We start from the raw sequence: 17,882 nt of genomic DNA on the forward strand, positions 1-17,882 counted from the left end.
AGACGCACAGGAGGCTTTGTGCGTGCTGTAGGCACTGTCTTAACCAGACGGCTAGCACGCTCCTCAGGACGAGTATGGAGAGTTGTTCCCGGTGACATTAACTCACCAACACGTTCATTCGGACGAATGCCGTGCCTCATGCACCAAACCAGTACATCCCTCATAACTCTCTCCTCCAATTTCTCCATTAACTCCTTTACTGTCTCTGCGTCACTCACCTCCAAATCCGCCCTCACCGGCTCCTTACGGTAAGCAGGAGGAGTTGGCTCACGTCTCCCGACTGACCCAACTAAACTACCCGAGAGCCCCCCCCCCAAGAAATTTTTGGGTTTGACTTACGGGCTTCCAGCCTTGTTTCCTTGCTGCCTCCTCATATCTCCGCCTCTCTGCTTTCGCTGCCTCCAGCTCAGCTTTGGGGCGGTTATATTCTCCTGGTACTTCGCGGTCCAGAATTTCCTCCCAATTCCAATAGTCCTGTGTAGGTGGGTCCTGTTGTTGTTGCACACGCTGCTTGATCCGATGTTGGTGGGGAATTCTGTCACGATCGTGTGGAGGAGAGACGGACCAAAACGCAGCATGTGGAAAATAAGCCATCTTCTTTTATTTTTACTACGAAGATGAACATGAAACGAAACACTATTACAAACTATACAAAACATAAACCCAACTACTCTAATAACCCCCCTAAACCTTACAACCACCCTAGACACTACAAAAACCACATACATTCCCCATGTCACACCCTGACCTAACCAAAATAATTAAGAAAACAAAGAATACTAAGGCCAGGGCGTGACAGTATCTGTCCAGTCAAATGGTCCATCACATTAGATGTTATATAGTATCTGTCCAGTCATATGGTCCATCACATTAGATGTTATATAGTATCTGTCCAGTCATATGGTCCATCACATTAGATGTTATATAGTACCTGTCCAGTCATATGGTCCATCACATTAGATGTTATACAGTATCTGTCCAGTCGTGTGGTCCATCACATTAGATGTTCTCTAGTATCTGTCCAGTCATATGGTCCATCACATTAGATGTTATATAGTATCTGTCCAGTCATATGGTCCATCACATTAGATGTTATATAGTATCTGTCCAGTCATATGGTCCATCACATTAGATGTTATATAGTATCTGTCCAGTCATATCCCCCTCTTCAAAGGGGGAGACACCCTGGACCCAAACTGTTACAGACCTATATCCATCCTGCCCTGCCTATCTAAGGTCTTCGAAAGCCAAGTCAACAAACAGATCACTGACCATCTCGAATCCCACCGTACCTTCTCCGCTGTGCAATCCGGTTTCCGAGCCGGTCACGGGTGCACCTCAGCCACGCTCAAGGTACTAAACGATATCATAACCGCCATCGATAAAAGACATTACTGTGCAGCCGTCTTCATCGACCTGGCCAAGGCTTTCGACTCTGTCAATCACCATATTCTTATCGGCAGACTCAGTAGCCTCGGTTTTTCTAATGACTGCCTTGCCTGGTTCACCAACTACTTTGCAGACAGAGTTCAGTGTGTCAAATCGGAGGGCATGTTGTCCGGTCCTCTGGCAGTCTCTATGGGGGTACCACAGGGTTCAATTCTCGGGCCGACTCTTTTCTCTGTATACATCAATGATGTTGCTCTTGCTGCGGGCGATTCCCTGATCCACCTCTACGCAGACGACACCATTCTATATACTTCCGGCCCTTCCTTGGACACTGTGCTATCTAACCTCCAAACGAGCTTCAATGCCATACAACACTCCTTCCGTGGCCTCCAACTGCTCTTAAACGCTAGTAAAACCAAATGCATGCTTTTCAACCGTTCGCTGCCTGCACCCGCACGCCAGACTAGCATCACCACCCTGGACGGTTCTGACCTAGAATATGTGGACATCTATAAGTACCTAGGTGTCTGGCTAGACTGCAAACTCTCCTTCCAGACTCATATCAAACATCTCCAATCCAAAATCAAATCAAGAATCGGCTTTCTATTCCGCAACAAAGCCTCCTTCACTCACGCCGCCAAACTTACCCTAGTAAAACTGACTATCCTACCGATCCTCGACTTCGGCGATGTCATCTACAAAATAGCTTCCAATACTCTACTCAGCAAACTGGATGCAGTTTATCACAGTGCCATTCGTTTTGTTACTAAAGCACCTTATACAACCCACCACTGCGACCTGTATGCCCTAGTCGGCTGGCCCTCGCTACATGTTCGTCGTCAGACCCACTGGCTCCAGGTCATCTACAAGGCTATGCTAGGTAAAGTGCCGCCTTATCTCAGTTCACTGGTCACGATGGCTACACCCACCCGCAGCACGCGCTCCAGCAGGTGTATCTCACTGATCATCCCTAAAGCCAAAACCTCATTTGGACGCCTTTCCTTCCAGTTCTCTGCTGCCTGCGACTGGAACGAATTGCAAAAATCTCTGAAGTTGGAGACTTTTATCTCCCTCAACAACTTTAAAAATCTGCTATCCGAGCAGCTAACTGATCGCTGCAGCTGTACATAGTCCATCTGTAAACTACCCACCCAATTTACCTACCTCACCCCCATACTGCTTTTATTTATTTACTTTTCTGCTCTTTTGCACACCAGTATCTCTTCTTGCACATGATCATCTGATGATTTATCACTCCAGTGTTAATCTGCTAAATTGTAATTATTCGATTTATTGCCTACCTCATGCCGTTTGCACACATTGTATATAGATTCTCATTTTTTTTCTACCATGTTATTGACTTGTTTATTGTTTACTCCATGTGTAACTCTGTGTTGTCTGTTCACACTGCTATGCTTTATCTTGGCCAGGTCGCAGTTGCAAATGAGAACTTGTTCTCAACTAGCCTACCTGGTTAAATAAAGGTGAAATAAAAAAAATAAAAAAAATATGGTCCATCACATTAGATGTTATATAGTATCTGTCCAGTCATATGGTCCATCACATTAGATGTTATTTAGTATCTATCCAGTCATATGGTCCATCACATTAGATGTTATATAGTATCTGTCCAGTCATATGGTCCATCACATTATATGTTATATAGTATCTATCCAGTCATATGGTCCATCACATTAGATGTTATATAGTATCTGTAACGGTAGTCATATTCCTCTTCCTCGGACGAGGAAAGGCGAGAAGGATCGGACCAATACGCGGAGTGGTTAGTGCTCATGATGATTTAATAAAACGAAACTGAACACTGAAAATACAAAAACAAATAAACGAAGAGCAGAAAACCGATACAGTACCATGTGGTGAAAAAACACAAACACGGAAACAAACACCCACAAAACACACGTGAAACCCCGGCTGCCTTAGTATGATTCTCAATCAGGGACAACGATTGACAGCTGCCTCTGATTGAGAATCATACCAGGCCGAACACAAAATCCCAACATAGAAAATCACACATAGACAAACCCACCCAACTCACGCCCTGACCAACTAAATAAATACAAGACAAAGGAAAACAGGTCAGGAACGTGACAGTATCTGTCGAGTCATATGGTCCATCACATTAGATTAGTTGAAGCTCGCATCCGCTACAAGACCATGGTGCTTGCCTACGGAGCTGTGAGGGGAACGGCACCTCCGTACCTTCAGGCTCTGATCAGGCCCTACACCCAAACAAGGGCACTGCGTTCATCCACCTCTGGCCTGCTCGCCTCCCTACCTCTGAGGAAGTACAGTTCCCGCTCAGCCCAGTCAAAACTGTTCGCTGCTCTGGCACCCCAATGGTGGAACAAACTCCCTCACGACGCCAGGTCAGCGGAGTCAATCACCACCTTCCGGAGACACCTGAAACCCCACCTCTTTAAGGAATACCTAGGGTAGGAGAAAGTAATCCTTCTAACCCCCCCCCCCCCCCCCCTTAAAAGAGTTAGATGCACTATTGTAAAGTGGTTGTTCCACTGGATATCATAAGGTGAATGCACCAATTTGTAAGTCGCTCTGGATAAGAGCGTCTGCTAAATGACTTAAATGTAAATGTAAATATAGTATCTATCCAGTCATATGGTCCATCACATTAGATGTTCTCTAGTATCTGTCCAGTCATATGGTCCATCACATTAGATGTTATATAGTATCTATCCAGTCATATGGTCCATCACATTAGATGTTCTCTAGTATCTGTCCAGTCATATGGTCCATCACATTAGATGTTATATAGTATCTGTCCAGTCATATGGTCCATCACATTAGATGTTCTCTAGTATCTATTTGACTTTGTCAAAGCAATAAAATAACTTCAGTCTTTACAATGATGGTAAAAATTGGGAGACATTTTGGGAATAAGTGGGTTGAAAACATCCTATAAGTGGCACATGGTTGATGTCAAAATGCTGAATTGTAGCACTTTAGCAAGCCTTTATTTATATACAAAATCTGATTTATTGAACTCTCCATGGCTATGTTTACACTACCACCTGAAGAACCCAGTTCTGTTTTTCCCTCATATCCAATATTTTTTCTGACTGTTCACACTCTGTTTTACATGTGACCCATGTCAGAATTGCATGTTTATGATGTAGCCTCTGTAGTAGCACACAGATGCGATGCTCATTTCCTGTCATTGTTCCTTAACATCCTTAACATTCAAATCTGATTTGAGATTCCAGACTGAGGTCACATGTGGAGCCGAATTGTATCAGGATTGAGATCCAAATAATTGTCAGGATATACAGGGGGTGAGGAATCAGCTAACTTCCTAAATTTCAACACATTTTGCCATGGTGCAGAAAGAAAAGTTTGCAGTTTTATAATTCTATTTTACACATTTTGTCATGAGGCTAAAAGAACATTTTGCAATTTTAACGCTAATTTCATACACTTTTTGCGATCACATGCTTTCCGAGGGCCCCCCGACCTCCAAGTCTGTCCGTCCCTGCTTGTGTGTGTGACTGTGTGCCCGTGTGTGTGTCAGATATGGATATCTTTGGTTATTTTGTGCCTCAGTGCAATTTCAGGAAGTATGAACGACAACCAGGCAAGTTTCACAATGAACAATACTTGATTTGGAAAAGGGTAGAAGCACTAACTCTGACTTATTTCAGATTGACAAATGGCATTTACTCTTTATGAGGCATCAGTCTTCAAGACAAATACAATTAAGCTTTTTTTCTACCTTTAGGATTTTTTATGGTAAAACATTGGAGTCTGCAGACCGGGGAAACTTAATTGACTAAAGCCAGTAAATATGGCTACGCCCCAAATGGCACCCTATTCCCTACATAATGCACTACTTTTAACCAGGGCCCATAATGCACTATATAGGGTTTAGGGTGCCATTTGGATCACAGACTTGCAGATGTTAATTTTATATCTAAAATTGCAGCAAGACAGCAAGTTTAGGAATGCTGTCAGGGGTTGTAGGATTTAGCTCAGAGGACTAACACAGTATCGTGGTGTGCAGGAGACCAAGGTTCTAACCTAGCTGGTCTCATTAGGAAGAAGGTAACATGGAAGGATACTTATTTCAAAATGTGGAATGGAGACATTGGCTTTGCAGCCTTTTGTTATACCATTCAGTGGTCATCATAAAATAATAGTTAAACTAGATCTTATAATAAATAAAAAATAATCTATGTTGTGGTCCAAACTTGAAGTGGAAATGTAGGCATGAATCAATCCATTAATCGATTAGGCTACATTTTATTGTCTGTAATAAATGTATTATTGTGCAGTAATGATGAACATACACTACATACAATACAAAACAGAGACACTGTAAAGTCTTTCCAATAATAAACAAACCTCACACACATGACCACATGATTCTCCTTCTGGTTAAGATACTGGATATCAGCTAATACAGCACAGATATAGAGTACATTCTGAAATTAATGAATAGTCATGATTAGAAATTACAGATCTGCACTTATAATGCCCAGATATTTGTTATTGTCAACAGTCTCCCCAAACTGATCCTTTACAGTCTGTTGTTGAGAGGAAGAGAAGATTGACTGACAATAACAGAATCATTCGTACATTTTGTGTCTACTCTGATAGTTGCTCTGGCAGTCATATTTTCATTGTGAATTGAGCTGATTTGACAAAGTTGCATCAGTGTCCCAAAAATGTATTAGGTCTCAGAATCTGAAGAAAGGTTTATTTCCTCTGATACGTTTGCATCAACGTTGGCAAGTTTCAGCTGGGAGGCAGTGTTACTCCTCCTCCTTTTGACACAAATGAAAATGCCCAATAGAATAACAATCAGCAGCATCACCAGTAGAACTGAGAGGGTGGATAGGTGAACTCTCTCTGCCCCAGACTCCCAACTCTCACCTCAGTCTGTTGTCCAGACTGAGGTGAGAGGCAGTACAGGTGTAGTTGTGTCTCTTCTTTAGCTCCTCAGTACTGACCTCCAGACTCTTCCTCAGTTGGTAGGTCCCATCTCCACTAGGCAGCACCTCCCCCCCTGTCAGCTCCTGTTCTGTCACTGGCTGGCCGTCTTTCAGCAGGGTCAGGTTGATGTGGCGGGGGTAGAAACCAAACGCCAGGCAGCTCACCTGGAGCACTCCAGAAAGCTCTTTATTTATCAACCTGAGTCTGGGAGGAACTTTACGCATCACAACGTTCTTCTCTCTCTTCAGGATTGTCTTCAGTGTTCTGATGCAAAGGGGAAGTAAAACATTCTCATAAAGAAATTTTTCCTGTGCTTGCCTCATCCCACCCCATCCTTGAAGTAGTTTACCAGCATCATATGTAAAATGTGTCATGTTGTAATATATTGCATGATCTACAAAAACTGCATTGACAATATTCTTTGTCACGATCAGGGCTGGTTCACCATTGTCCAACATCTCACAGCCAGCCATTCTTTGCTGAACTTGAACACCTTCCGTGAGATTCAAGTGGTGCTTTAGGTGAAAGTATCTCTCTTTCATGTGGTGGTACATAACTCCAAATACAAAACCTCCGTTCTTAGCTTCGTCATCATGTATTTTGTCTGAGGTGTTATGACCCCTGTAGATGAAGTGTTTCATGTTGGAGTCATAGTAAGTCACTTGAATGTCATCCAACATCACCACAACCGTAAACTCAGGGAAAGGCGTCTCTCCACTTATATATGTTGCAAGTGCCCACAGAGAATGTGATCCTGAACCTGGGAGAGGAGTTATATTATAATGAGTTATGAACATTTTATATTTTATAACATAAAACAATCATTAATTGAGGTAAGAGAAAGTAAATAGTCCATATTACCTGCGTTGACAATGGTGCAAAAGGAAAGAACAAACAAAAAGACAGACAGTTTGTCCATGATTTAGAAAATGTAGCCTCGCGTAGCAAGTTTCTAAGCTCTCAAGTGTGTCTGACAGACTTCCCCTTTCTTTTAGCTATGAAAAACAATATGCTACACAGTTGGGTATGTAGCTTTTTGGGAGACAATACCAAGAAATGTGAGTTATAGATGTGTCATTCTCATTGAAAGCAAGTCTGAGAAGCGGTATATCTGTGCTATTTCTGCTATTTCTATGCTTCCTTTTATTAAAGAGCGACTGCCCCTGAAAAATAACTTCTCGTTTAGAAAATGTCCGGTTTCGCATCGATATGAGACAGAAACATTTACTCTAGTGTCAACATTGACGACAAAGTGTAAATAGAATAACTTTGGTCATAAAGGCAGTCTCGTCCAAAACAGAAATTTGCGAGATTATAGGTAAAAGTGTATGACACTGGAATTACTAAAGCCAATGATAATGGATGCATCCCAAATGGCACCCTATTGTCTATATAGTGCACTACTTTTGACCAGGGCCCATAGTGAACCATGTAGGGAATAGGGTGCCATTTGGAACGTATCCTCTGAGCACCTGCCCTTTACGTAATTAATAGAACGTAGGTTTGATATAGATGTTTATGGCTTTTACATGGAAAAATGCCCAAAGCAGGTTTAAGAAATCTGATGTTGCCAGTGGTTCTAGGATTTAGCTCAGAGGTCTACACAGTATCGTGGTGTGCAGGAGACCTAGGTTGTAACCTATCTGGTTTCATTAGGAAACAGGTAACATGGAAGGATACTTATTTTAAAATGTGGAATGGAGACTTTGGCTTTGCAGCCTTTTGATGTATCATTCAGTGTTCAATACAAAATAACAGTTAATTAAACTAGACCTTATATTCAAAAGCTATGTTTTATGTTGCTGTCCAGCCTTGAAGTGGAAATGTAGACCTGAATATTTGACTGGGTAAAAGTAGCACTAAAAAAATTATGTTTAGAACGAGCGGTGTGCATACTGTAAAATAGAAAATGACTTTCATGGCACTGAGAATCATAAAACACGGGACGAGATGTTAAAAACTGTCCATTGTGCCAATAGATGGTATGCACTCACATGAGATTTGCCGTGATGTTGACAGAGTGGCATGGGAGGTTTATTTCTTAGACTGGGTTAAGATGTCAATTTTGGGACACATCCTCAGTAGTGTGCCTTCGAATCAGTGGGTGTTTCGGCCTTTAATTACTAAACACCCTCATCAAAGGTGGCCAGCTAAAGGGTGATCAAGCCTTAGCTTGTGTCCCATGCCCAATTAAGATTTCCCACGGGACTATGCAAGGCAGAGGCGTCCTCTTCCCTGAGCCAGCCCTACAGCTGACCGCATACCTCATATGCCCTCCTCAAGTTGGAGGGATCTGAATTGGGTTCTCAGGTGGGGGTGGGGGGGTCATGAAATTATAGCCCAGCAAGGGTCCTTCCGTTTGATCCAGATCCACTGGCTGCCTCTTTCAGCTGCTTGAGAAACTGCTCTGACGGTCTGCCGCAGAGCCTGTCCATGGATTCCAAGTTCTTTCAGCAACCTGATGGTGGAAGAAGCCACGAATCCTCTGCATCCCACTTCAACTGGCCAGACTTTTGCATTCCAGCCACGCTGAGTTGCGTCTGCTGCCAACTCTGTGTAACGCAGTTTCTTACGCTCGTAGGCCTCTTCAACAGAGTTTTCCCACGGGACTGTGAGCTCTATGATGTACACAGCCTTTCGTGAAGGGGACCAGAGTACCATGTCTGGCCTAAGGTTGGTAGAAGCAATCTCAGGTGGAAAAATGAGTTGCTGGCCAATATCGACAAGCATCTTCCAGTCCCGGGCCATGCCTAGGTGTCCAGTTTCTGGCTTTGTAGGAGGATGCTTGGGCCTTTTCTGTCCCTCCCGGATGAATGTTGTTGTTTTGACGGGATTGCTTGTTTTTGGAGGTAATGAATTGGTTGCACTCCTCTTGGTCTCAAGTGCTGCAGCCAGGCTCTTGAGGACCTGATTGTGCCTCCAGGTGTAGCGGCCTTGTGAGAGGCTGGTCTTGCAACCTGTCATTATATGCCTGAGAGTCGCTGGAGCTGGGCAGAGGGGGCAGGTCGGGTCCTCGCCATACCATTGATGTAGGTTTTTTGGTGATGGAAGCACATAAGTAATGTATGACTACAATCGAACAAATTCATTCCCCAATAAAGGCTTCCTATCATAAAACTGTTTAATTGTTTATAATGCATACACCATTCACCTTAGTTTAATACTCATGACAGTCTTAAACTGGAGTGAAATAGAGTGTCAGATTTCTCTCCCTTCCACAGGGATAAACAAGTTCCTGAGAGAAGTTATGGTATACTTGACATTGCTTTATTACATTAATTAATGTTGTAGTTAACATGAATCAATGCAGTAATAAATTCAGCTACATTTTATTGTCTGTAATAAAGGTATTACTGTACAGCCTGGGGGTAACATACATTACATACAATACAACACAGAGACACTGTAAAGACATTCCAATAATAAACAGACCTCATACACATGATCACATGATTCTCCTTCTGGGTAAGATACTGGATATCAGCTAATACAGAACAGATATAGAGTACATTCTGAAATTAATGAATAGTCATGATTAGAAATGACAGATTACATAACCGAAATAACTACCAGATTACAATTGTTAATGCTCAGGATGCCAAACCAGCCTATAAAATGTATAAATGCAGATCTAGACTAATGCCCAGATGTTGGTTATTGTCAACAGTCTCCCCAAACTGATCCTTTACAGTACTTTGTTGAGGGGAAGGAAAGATTGACTGACCATAACAGAATCTTTCCAACATTTTGTGTCTGTTTCCCTGTTGCAGGAAATGTAAAGCTTGTAGGATTTTTCCTGTTGCTGCAGTGTTATTTTCCTGCTGTCGCGTAATGGCTCAAATTAAGATCCTACATCTGTAATACTGCAATAATAATAAAAATGATAGTGTGGGCAGTCCTATTTTCATTGTGAATTTAGCTGAATTGACAAAGTTGTGTCCCAACATTTTATTAGGTCTCAGAATCTGAAGACAGGATCATTTCCTCTGACAATTTTGCATCAACGTTGGCAAGTTTCATCTGGGAGAAAGTGCATCTCCACCTCCTTTTGACACAAATGAAAATGCCCAATAGAATAACAATCAGCAGCATCACCAGTAGAACTGAGAGGGTGGATAGGTGAACTCTCTCTGCCCCAGACTCCCAACTGACATCCAGCTTGTTGTCCAGACTGAGGTGAGAGGCAGTACAGGTGTAGATGTGTCTCTTCTTTAGCACCTCAGTACTGACCTCCAGACTCTTCCTCAGTTGGTAGTTCCCATCTCCACTAGGCAGCACCTGCCCCCCTGTCAGCTCCTGTTCTGCCACTGGCTGGCCATCTCTCAGCAGGGTCAGGTTGATGTGGCGGGGGTAGAAACCAAACGCCAGGCAGCTCACCTGGAGCCCTCCAGAAACCTCTTTCTTTATCAACCTGAGTCTGGGAGGAACTTTACACATCACAATGTTCTTCTCTCTCTTCAGGAATGTCTTCATTGTTTTGATGCAAATAGGAAGACAAACATTCTCAACAACTTTTCTTTCATATTCTTGCATCATCCCATCCTAGTAGTAGTTTCCCAGAATCGTATATAATATGTGTCATGTTGTAATACATTGTATAATCCACAAAAATGGCATTGAAAGTGTCCTTATGCAAGAACAGGGCCGGTTCACCATTGTCCAACATCTCACAGCCAACCATTCTTTGCTGAACTTGAACACCTTCCGTGAGATTAAAGCTGTGCTTTAGGTCAAATTATCTCTGTTTATGCCGTGGTACAAAGTTCCAAATACATAAACTATGTCCTGAGCTTCCTCATCAAGTACAGTGACTTCCTATTTTGTTGCCTTACAACCTGGAATTAAAATAGATTTTTGGGGGGTTTGTATCATTTGATTTACACAACATGCCTACCACTTTGAAGACGCAAAATATTTTTTCTTGTGAAACAAACAAGAAATAAGACAAAAACAACTGAAAACTTGAGCGTGCATAACAATTCACCCCCCCAAAGTCAATACTTTGTAGAGCCACCTTTTGCAGCAATTACAGCTGCAAGTCTCTTGTGGTATGTCTCTACAAGCTTGGCACATCTAGCCACTGGGATTTTTGCCCATTCTTCTAGGCAAAACTGCTCCAGCTCCTTCAAGTTGGATGGGTTCCGCTGGTGTACAGCAATCTTTAAGTCATACCACAGATTCTCAATGGGATTGAGGTATGGGTTATGACTGGGCCATTCCAAGACATTTGAATGTTTCCCCTTAAACCACTCGAGTGTTGCTTTAGCAGTATGCTTAGGGTCATTGCCCTGCTGGAAGGTGAACCTCCGTCCCAGTCTCAAATCTCTGGAAGACTGAAACAGGTATCCCTCAAGAATATCCCTGTATTTAGCAGCATCCATCATTCCTTCAATTCTGACAAGTTTCCCAGTCCCTGCCGATGAAAAGCATCCACACAGCATGATGCTGCCACCACCATGCTTCACTGTGGGGATGGTGTTCTCGGGGTGATGGGAGGAGTTGGGTTTGCGCCAGACATAGCGTTTTCCTTGTTGGTCAAAAAGCTCTGTTTTAGTCTCATCTGACCAGAGTGCCTTCTTCCATATGTTTGGGGAGTCTCCCACGTGCCTTTTGGCGAACACAAAACATGTTTGCTTATTTTTTTTCTTTAAGCAATGGCTTTTTCTGGCCCCTCTTCCGTAAAGCCCAGGTCTGTGGAGTGTATGGCTTAAAGTGGTCCTATGGACAGATACTCCAATCTCCGCTGTGGAGCTTTCCAGCTCCTTCAGGGTTATATTTGGTCTCTTTGTTGCCTCTCCGATTAATGCCCTCCTTGCCTGGTCCGTGAGTTTTGGTGGGCGGCTCTTTCTTGGCAGGTTTGTTGTGGTGCCATATTCTTTCCATTTTTTAATAATGGAATAAATGGTGCTGCGTGGGATGTTTAAAGTTTCTGATATTTTTTTATAACCCAACCCTGATCTGTCCTTCTCCACAACCTTATCCCTGACCTGTTTGGAGAGCTCCTTGGTCTTCATGGTGCCGCTTGTGTCACGACTTCTACCGAAGTCGGTCCCTCTCCTTGTTCGGGCGGCGTTCGGCGGTTCACGTCACCGGCCTTCTAGCCATCGCCGATCCACTTTTCATTTTCATTATATGTCCATTACATGAAATCCAAATAGAAATACATTTAAATGACAGGTTGTAATGCAACAAAATAGGAAAACTGCCAAGGGGGGATGAATACTTTTGCAAGGCACTGTATTCTGTCTGGGGTGTTATGTCCCTTGTAGATAAATTGCTTATCATTGGAGTCATAGTAAGCCACTTGAATGTCATCTATCATCACCACAACCGTAAACGCAGGGAAAGGTGTCTCTCCGATGATGTATGTTATAAGTGTCCAGAGAGAATGTGATCCTAAACCTGGGAGAGGAGTGATATTATGCACAGTTATGGACATTTTACATTTTATAACATAACAAGAAGACAGACAGTTTCCCCATGATTTTGAGTGTTCACTATTTTCCAATAGCCTTGCGTAGCAGGTTTCTAGCTCTCAAGTGAATCTCAGACTTTTCCTTTTGCTTATCAATAAAAGGTAAGGTACTTTAAAGTTGTTGAACAAGTCAAACCAGTGGAGTTGGGAATTCAAACCGATAAGCACTGAGACTGGAATGAGGAAGAGACTGGAATGAGGAAGACTGCTTTAGCTTTAAAACACAGTTTCCAGTGCGTACTGGGGTATCAGCCGGTTCTGGCACTGTGGCATCAGAGCCAGATTGAGGCTCCTGCAGTGGACGAATGGTTTAAGTGCTTGGAGGAGACCTGGGACGCCGCTCATGTGCACCTGCAACGGGCCATGAGGTGTCAGAAGGCGAGCGCCGATCGCCACCGCAGTGAGGCCGGGTCTGGATCTCGACCCGAAACCTGCCCCTCCCCCTGCCATGCCGGAAGCTGGGTCCGTGGTTTGTGGGACCATTCAATGTCCTGAGGAGACTGAAAGAGGTTTGCTACAGGTTACAGCTTCCCCCAGATTACCGTATTAACCCCTCGTTCCATGTCGTAGGTGCGGGAGGTACCTCCGCCCCCTCTGGACATCGAGGGGGCCCTGGCATATGCTGTTCGAGCCATACTGGACTCGAGGGGTCGGGCGAGGGGCCTTCAGTACCTCATGGAGTGGGAGGGGTCCGGTCCGGAGGAGAGATGCTGGGTGCCGGTGGAGGACGTTTTGGACCCTTCGCCCTGCGCCTCGTCCTCTGGGTCGCCCCCGAGGTCGGTGTCGACACACTGCTGGAGCCGTGCGTTGGGGGGGGGGGGTACTGTCACGACTTCCACTGAAGTCGGTCCCTCTCCTTGTTCGGGCGGCGTTCGGCGGTCGACGTCACCGGCCTTCTAGCCATCGCCGATCCACTTTTCATTTTCCATTTGTTTTGTCTTTGTTTTACACACCTGGTTTCAATTCCCCAATTACATGTTCATTATTTAACCCTCTGTTTTCCCCATGGTTTTTGTGTGTGTTTGTTTTATGTATTTCGGTCCTTTTGTGTGGGCTTGGTATTACTACATGTATTTGGCAATTTTGAGTCAAGTTACTTTCATTACTCATCTCTGCTGTCCTGCGCCTGACTCCTCTGCACCAGCTACACCCAGACCTTTACATCGCCACATCAGCTGTAACATTAGTTCTAGATTGATTACTCTGATTCAGTTGACTCCGAGGCTATTATTTTGTTCCTCCACTGTTGTAAATCATTTGCTATAATAGAACACAAGTTCCTAATACATTGTTGTACACTTTTGGTTTCGGGACTTGCTTTGACTCTGTTATCAATATGTTTTATAAAGATTTTAATAGTTATATTATGATTAATCATAACACATCTAAAATATTTAATATTCACCGTAGTGTACGCTAGGGTTGCCCTATTTCAGCTTTCCTATTGCTTTTAGTCGTATAATTACTCTATATTAGCATTTTAAATAACCCTGAATTAAAAGCTATTTCAATATTTGGAGAAAAAAATATATATATATCTCAGTTAGCAGACTCATTATCAGACTCATTATCAAGTCATTCTCTTCTGCTTCTGGTCTGGACCTTAACTTAAATAAATGCCCCTGTGTATCTCAAACTACCAATCTATTGAGACTATTCCAGTGAAAGATAATGTGAAATATGAACGGGTGCACATGGAGAAAAACCATATTGTCTGTCAACATCTCAATTTCTCTCAGAGATTAAAGAAAACTAAATCCATCTGTAATAACTGGCTCCAGTGTGACCTCTCTATTATTGGAAGGGTTGTATTGTCCAAAGCAGAGGGTCTGTCACATTGTCTACCCTGCTCTATCCCTATCTGTAGCTGATCCAACCAGCAAGGATATCAACAAGACTTTCCTAGACTTCATATGGAAAAATAAACCCAAACTTAAGAAATCTGTAATGTCAAACCAAAGAGCTGATGCTGGGCTTGAAGTACTAGATTTATTAATATCAACAATATCTTTTAAAGTAAACTGGATAAAAAATATGTATGCTTAGCTCTGAATCTACATGGCACTTCATTCCTTATCATATTTTTAAGAAATTGGGTTGGTGCAACTATTCTCCAGCAAAATTACCCATCAAACTGTCAACATTTCCCCAACAAGCCCTTTTAGTTACGTCCACAACTTCTCCCCACACAAAACACTTCTGTGGAACAACAAAGATAATGTTGTTAAAAACAAGTCTTTATTCTTCCCTGACTGGTTTGATATAAATATTATATTTGTGCTTGATTTATTTGATTAAGAAGGGAATATACTCTCTTATAGAAAGTTCTTATAAACATATAACTTACCAATACATTATAAAGATTTGTATTCTATATGCAAAGCAATACCTTCAAGACTTAGTCAATTAATGACATTTCATTTGTGTTTTGGAGAGCATGTCAAGATACTGTAGATGCACAACTTATGTTAGAATGCTGCCCCCTGTTGGATAAGAAATGTAATAATACATTCTTAAGGGAACTTTATCAGTCCAAGAACAAGATCTCTCTGAAGGAATTTCTTCTGGAACGCACATATTACTGAAATTGAATGGAAGAAATGGTTGCTCCCTCACAAATTTTGTATATGAAATAAAGTAAAAGAAATTCACTTTAAAATCTTTCACAAAATATACCCTTGTAATAACTTGTCTAAATTCATGGACTTAGAGGACCATATGCCTTTTTTTGTGATAAAGAAGGAGAAACTAATATTTAAAAAGTTATTTTGGGTGTGTTCAGTAATGTGGGGTTCTAGTTCAGTTGAGTATTGAATGTTGTTGTTTAACGAATGTGTCACATGCAGTGTAGGGCAAATCAAGTCTGACATTTCAAAGTGGGATTTACAAACTTTAGAAGCCTTTTTAAACCTCAAATACGAGCTTGCACTTCCTGTTCTCAGTGACAAAAGAGCGATCGAATTAAGATCTGTAGCACGTAATACATTTTACTGGCACGGACAAATAATGATTGGAGTTCAGGGATTTTGGTGGGAATTCAGTTATATGTTTCTTTTGTATTTTTTGTTAAAATAAAGAAAATATTTGAATTATTTGCATGAATACATTGTGGAACAGGGCTGCAAAACAATCACAAACATCCCCAAACAACCCCAAACAGGATCCCTAAACAACTCCAAATAACTCCAAACAACTCCAAACAACCCCAAACAAGATCCCTAAACAACTCCAAACAACTCCAAACAACCACAAACAACCACAAACAACCACAAACAACCTCAAACAACCCCAAACAGCATCCCCAAACAACTCCAAACAGCATCCCCAAACAACCCCAAACAACCCCAAACAACCCCAAACAGCATCCCCAAACAACTCCAAACAACCTCAAACAACCTCAAACAACCCCAAACAGCATCCCCAAACAACTCCAAACAACCCCAAACAACCTCAAACAACTCCAAACAGCCTCCCCAAACAACTCCAAACAACCCCAAACAACCTCAAACAACCCCAAACAGCATCCCCAAACAACTCCAAACAACCCCAAACAGCCTCCCCAAACAACTCCAAACAACCCCAAACAACCTCAAACAACCCCAAACAGCCTCCCCAAACAACTCCAAACAACCCCAAACAGCCTCCCCAAACAACTCCAAACAACCTCAAACAACCCCAAACAGCCTCCCCAAACAACTCCAAACAACCCCAAACAACTCCAAACAACCCCAAACAGCCTCCCCAAACAACTCCAAACAACCCCAAACAGCCTCCCCAAACAACTCCAAACAACCCCAAACAGCCTCCCCAAACAACTCCAAACAACCAGAAACATGTACCCCAAACAACCCCAAACAGCCTCCCCAAACAACTCCAAACAACCAGAAACATGTACCCCAAACAACCCCAAACAATGACAACAAGGTACACCAAACAACTCCAAACAACCACAAACATGTACCCCAAACAACCCCAAACAATGACAACACGGTACACCAAACAACCAGAAACAACCAGAAATATGTACCACAAACAACCCCAAACATCGAAAAGCATCCAGCTGAAGATGATGTGCGCTGAGGTCACCTGGTCTGCGAACCTCAAAGTTCATGCGCTTGTGTTTCAGATGGTGTTTTTTGTGTCTCAGTTGGTATGTGCGCATGCAGTGCTCTAACACCCTGGACCAGAGCTATAATCTGTCACTAGCTCTGTTCCAGGGCATAGATAGTAGCTAGCTAGCTCTGGTCCACACTAAGTAGCTCTGGTCCAGGGTGTAGCTAATGGCTAGCTAGCCCTGGTCCATATTAACTCTGGCCTAGCTTTGGCCGTACTAACTAGCTCTGATCCAGGGCTTAGCTAGTAGCTAGTTTGGTTGTTTGAGATACATGTTTGGGGATGTTTGTGGTTCTTTGGGGTACCTGTTTATGGTTGATTGGGGTTGGTTGGTTGGAGTGGGTTGGTTGGAGTTGGTTGGTTGGGGTTGGTTGGGATTGGTTGGAGTTGGTTGGAGTTGGTTGGTTGGCGTTGGTTGGAGTTGGTTGGTTGGTTGGGGTTGGTTGGAGTTGGTTGGTTGGGGTTGGTTGGAGTTTGGGGAGATCAGTACGACCCCTGGATGTGTGAGGATCACACAAGTTTGTGTGAGTTAATATGGGGATCTAAAGTAAAGACATTCAGTTTAATTGCACATCAAGCTTCAGTGTGTCTGTAACAGGGTGGAATGAGGAAGTGTCAGTCTGGAAATGACTTCACCCAGCTTCATCTGGAAACTCTAGTCTGTTCAAGGGGCTGCCCAGATGATTTATTCTGTAACACGTTTACTGCCCCTGGATTTAGCTTGGTGTCTTGATTGTCTAAACACAGTCATTTTGCATGTTGTGCGCGCAGCCAAAGATGAGTTAGATGACATTATAAATGCTTGTGTGAATACATCAGTCTCTGCTTGTGTGTGTGACTGTGCCAGTGTGTCCCCTAGAGACTACCATATTTGGAGTTTCCTTCCCTACACTAGTCTCCGTAGCCTTCTGCAACAGTGTAAATCAATGATGTCGTC

The 17,882-nt window shown here is 42.9% G+C and overlaps 1 protein-coding gene and 1 pseudogene across 1 annotated transcript; both read right to left on the minus strand.

The window, feature by feature from the left end:
* Positions 1-5,648: 5,648 nt before the first annotated feature.
* LOC139563200 (major histocompatibility complex class I-related gene protein-like) lies at positions 5,649-7,431 on the minus strand (annotated as a pseudogene).
* A 2,033-nt stretch (positions 7,432-9,464) lies between these two features.
* On the minus strand, positions 9,465-11,302 carry LOC139563204 (major histocompatibility complex class I-related gene protein-like). Its single transcript, XM_071381548.1, has one exon. The coding sequence runs from the start codon at positions 10,891-10,893 to the stop codon at positions 10,309-10,311; it is 585 nt and encodes a 194-aa protein (XP_071237649.1). The 5' UTR covers positions 10,894-11,302; the 3' UTR covers positions 9,465-10,308.
* Positions 11,303-17,882: the final 6,580 nt, after the last annotated feature.

This window comes from Salvelinus alpinus, chromosome 33, assembly GCF_045679555.1.
Source record: "Salvelinus alpinus chromosome 33, SLU_Salpinus.1, whole genome shotgun sequence".
In the NCBI taxonomy this organism is placed as follows: Eukaryota; Metazoa; Chordata; class Actinopteri; order Salmoniformes; family Salmonidae; genus Salvelinus; species Salvelinus alpinus.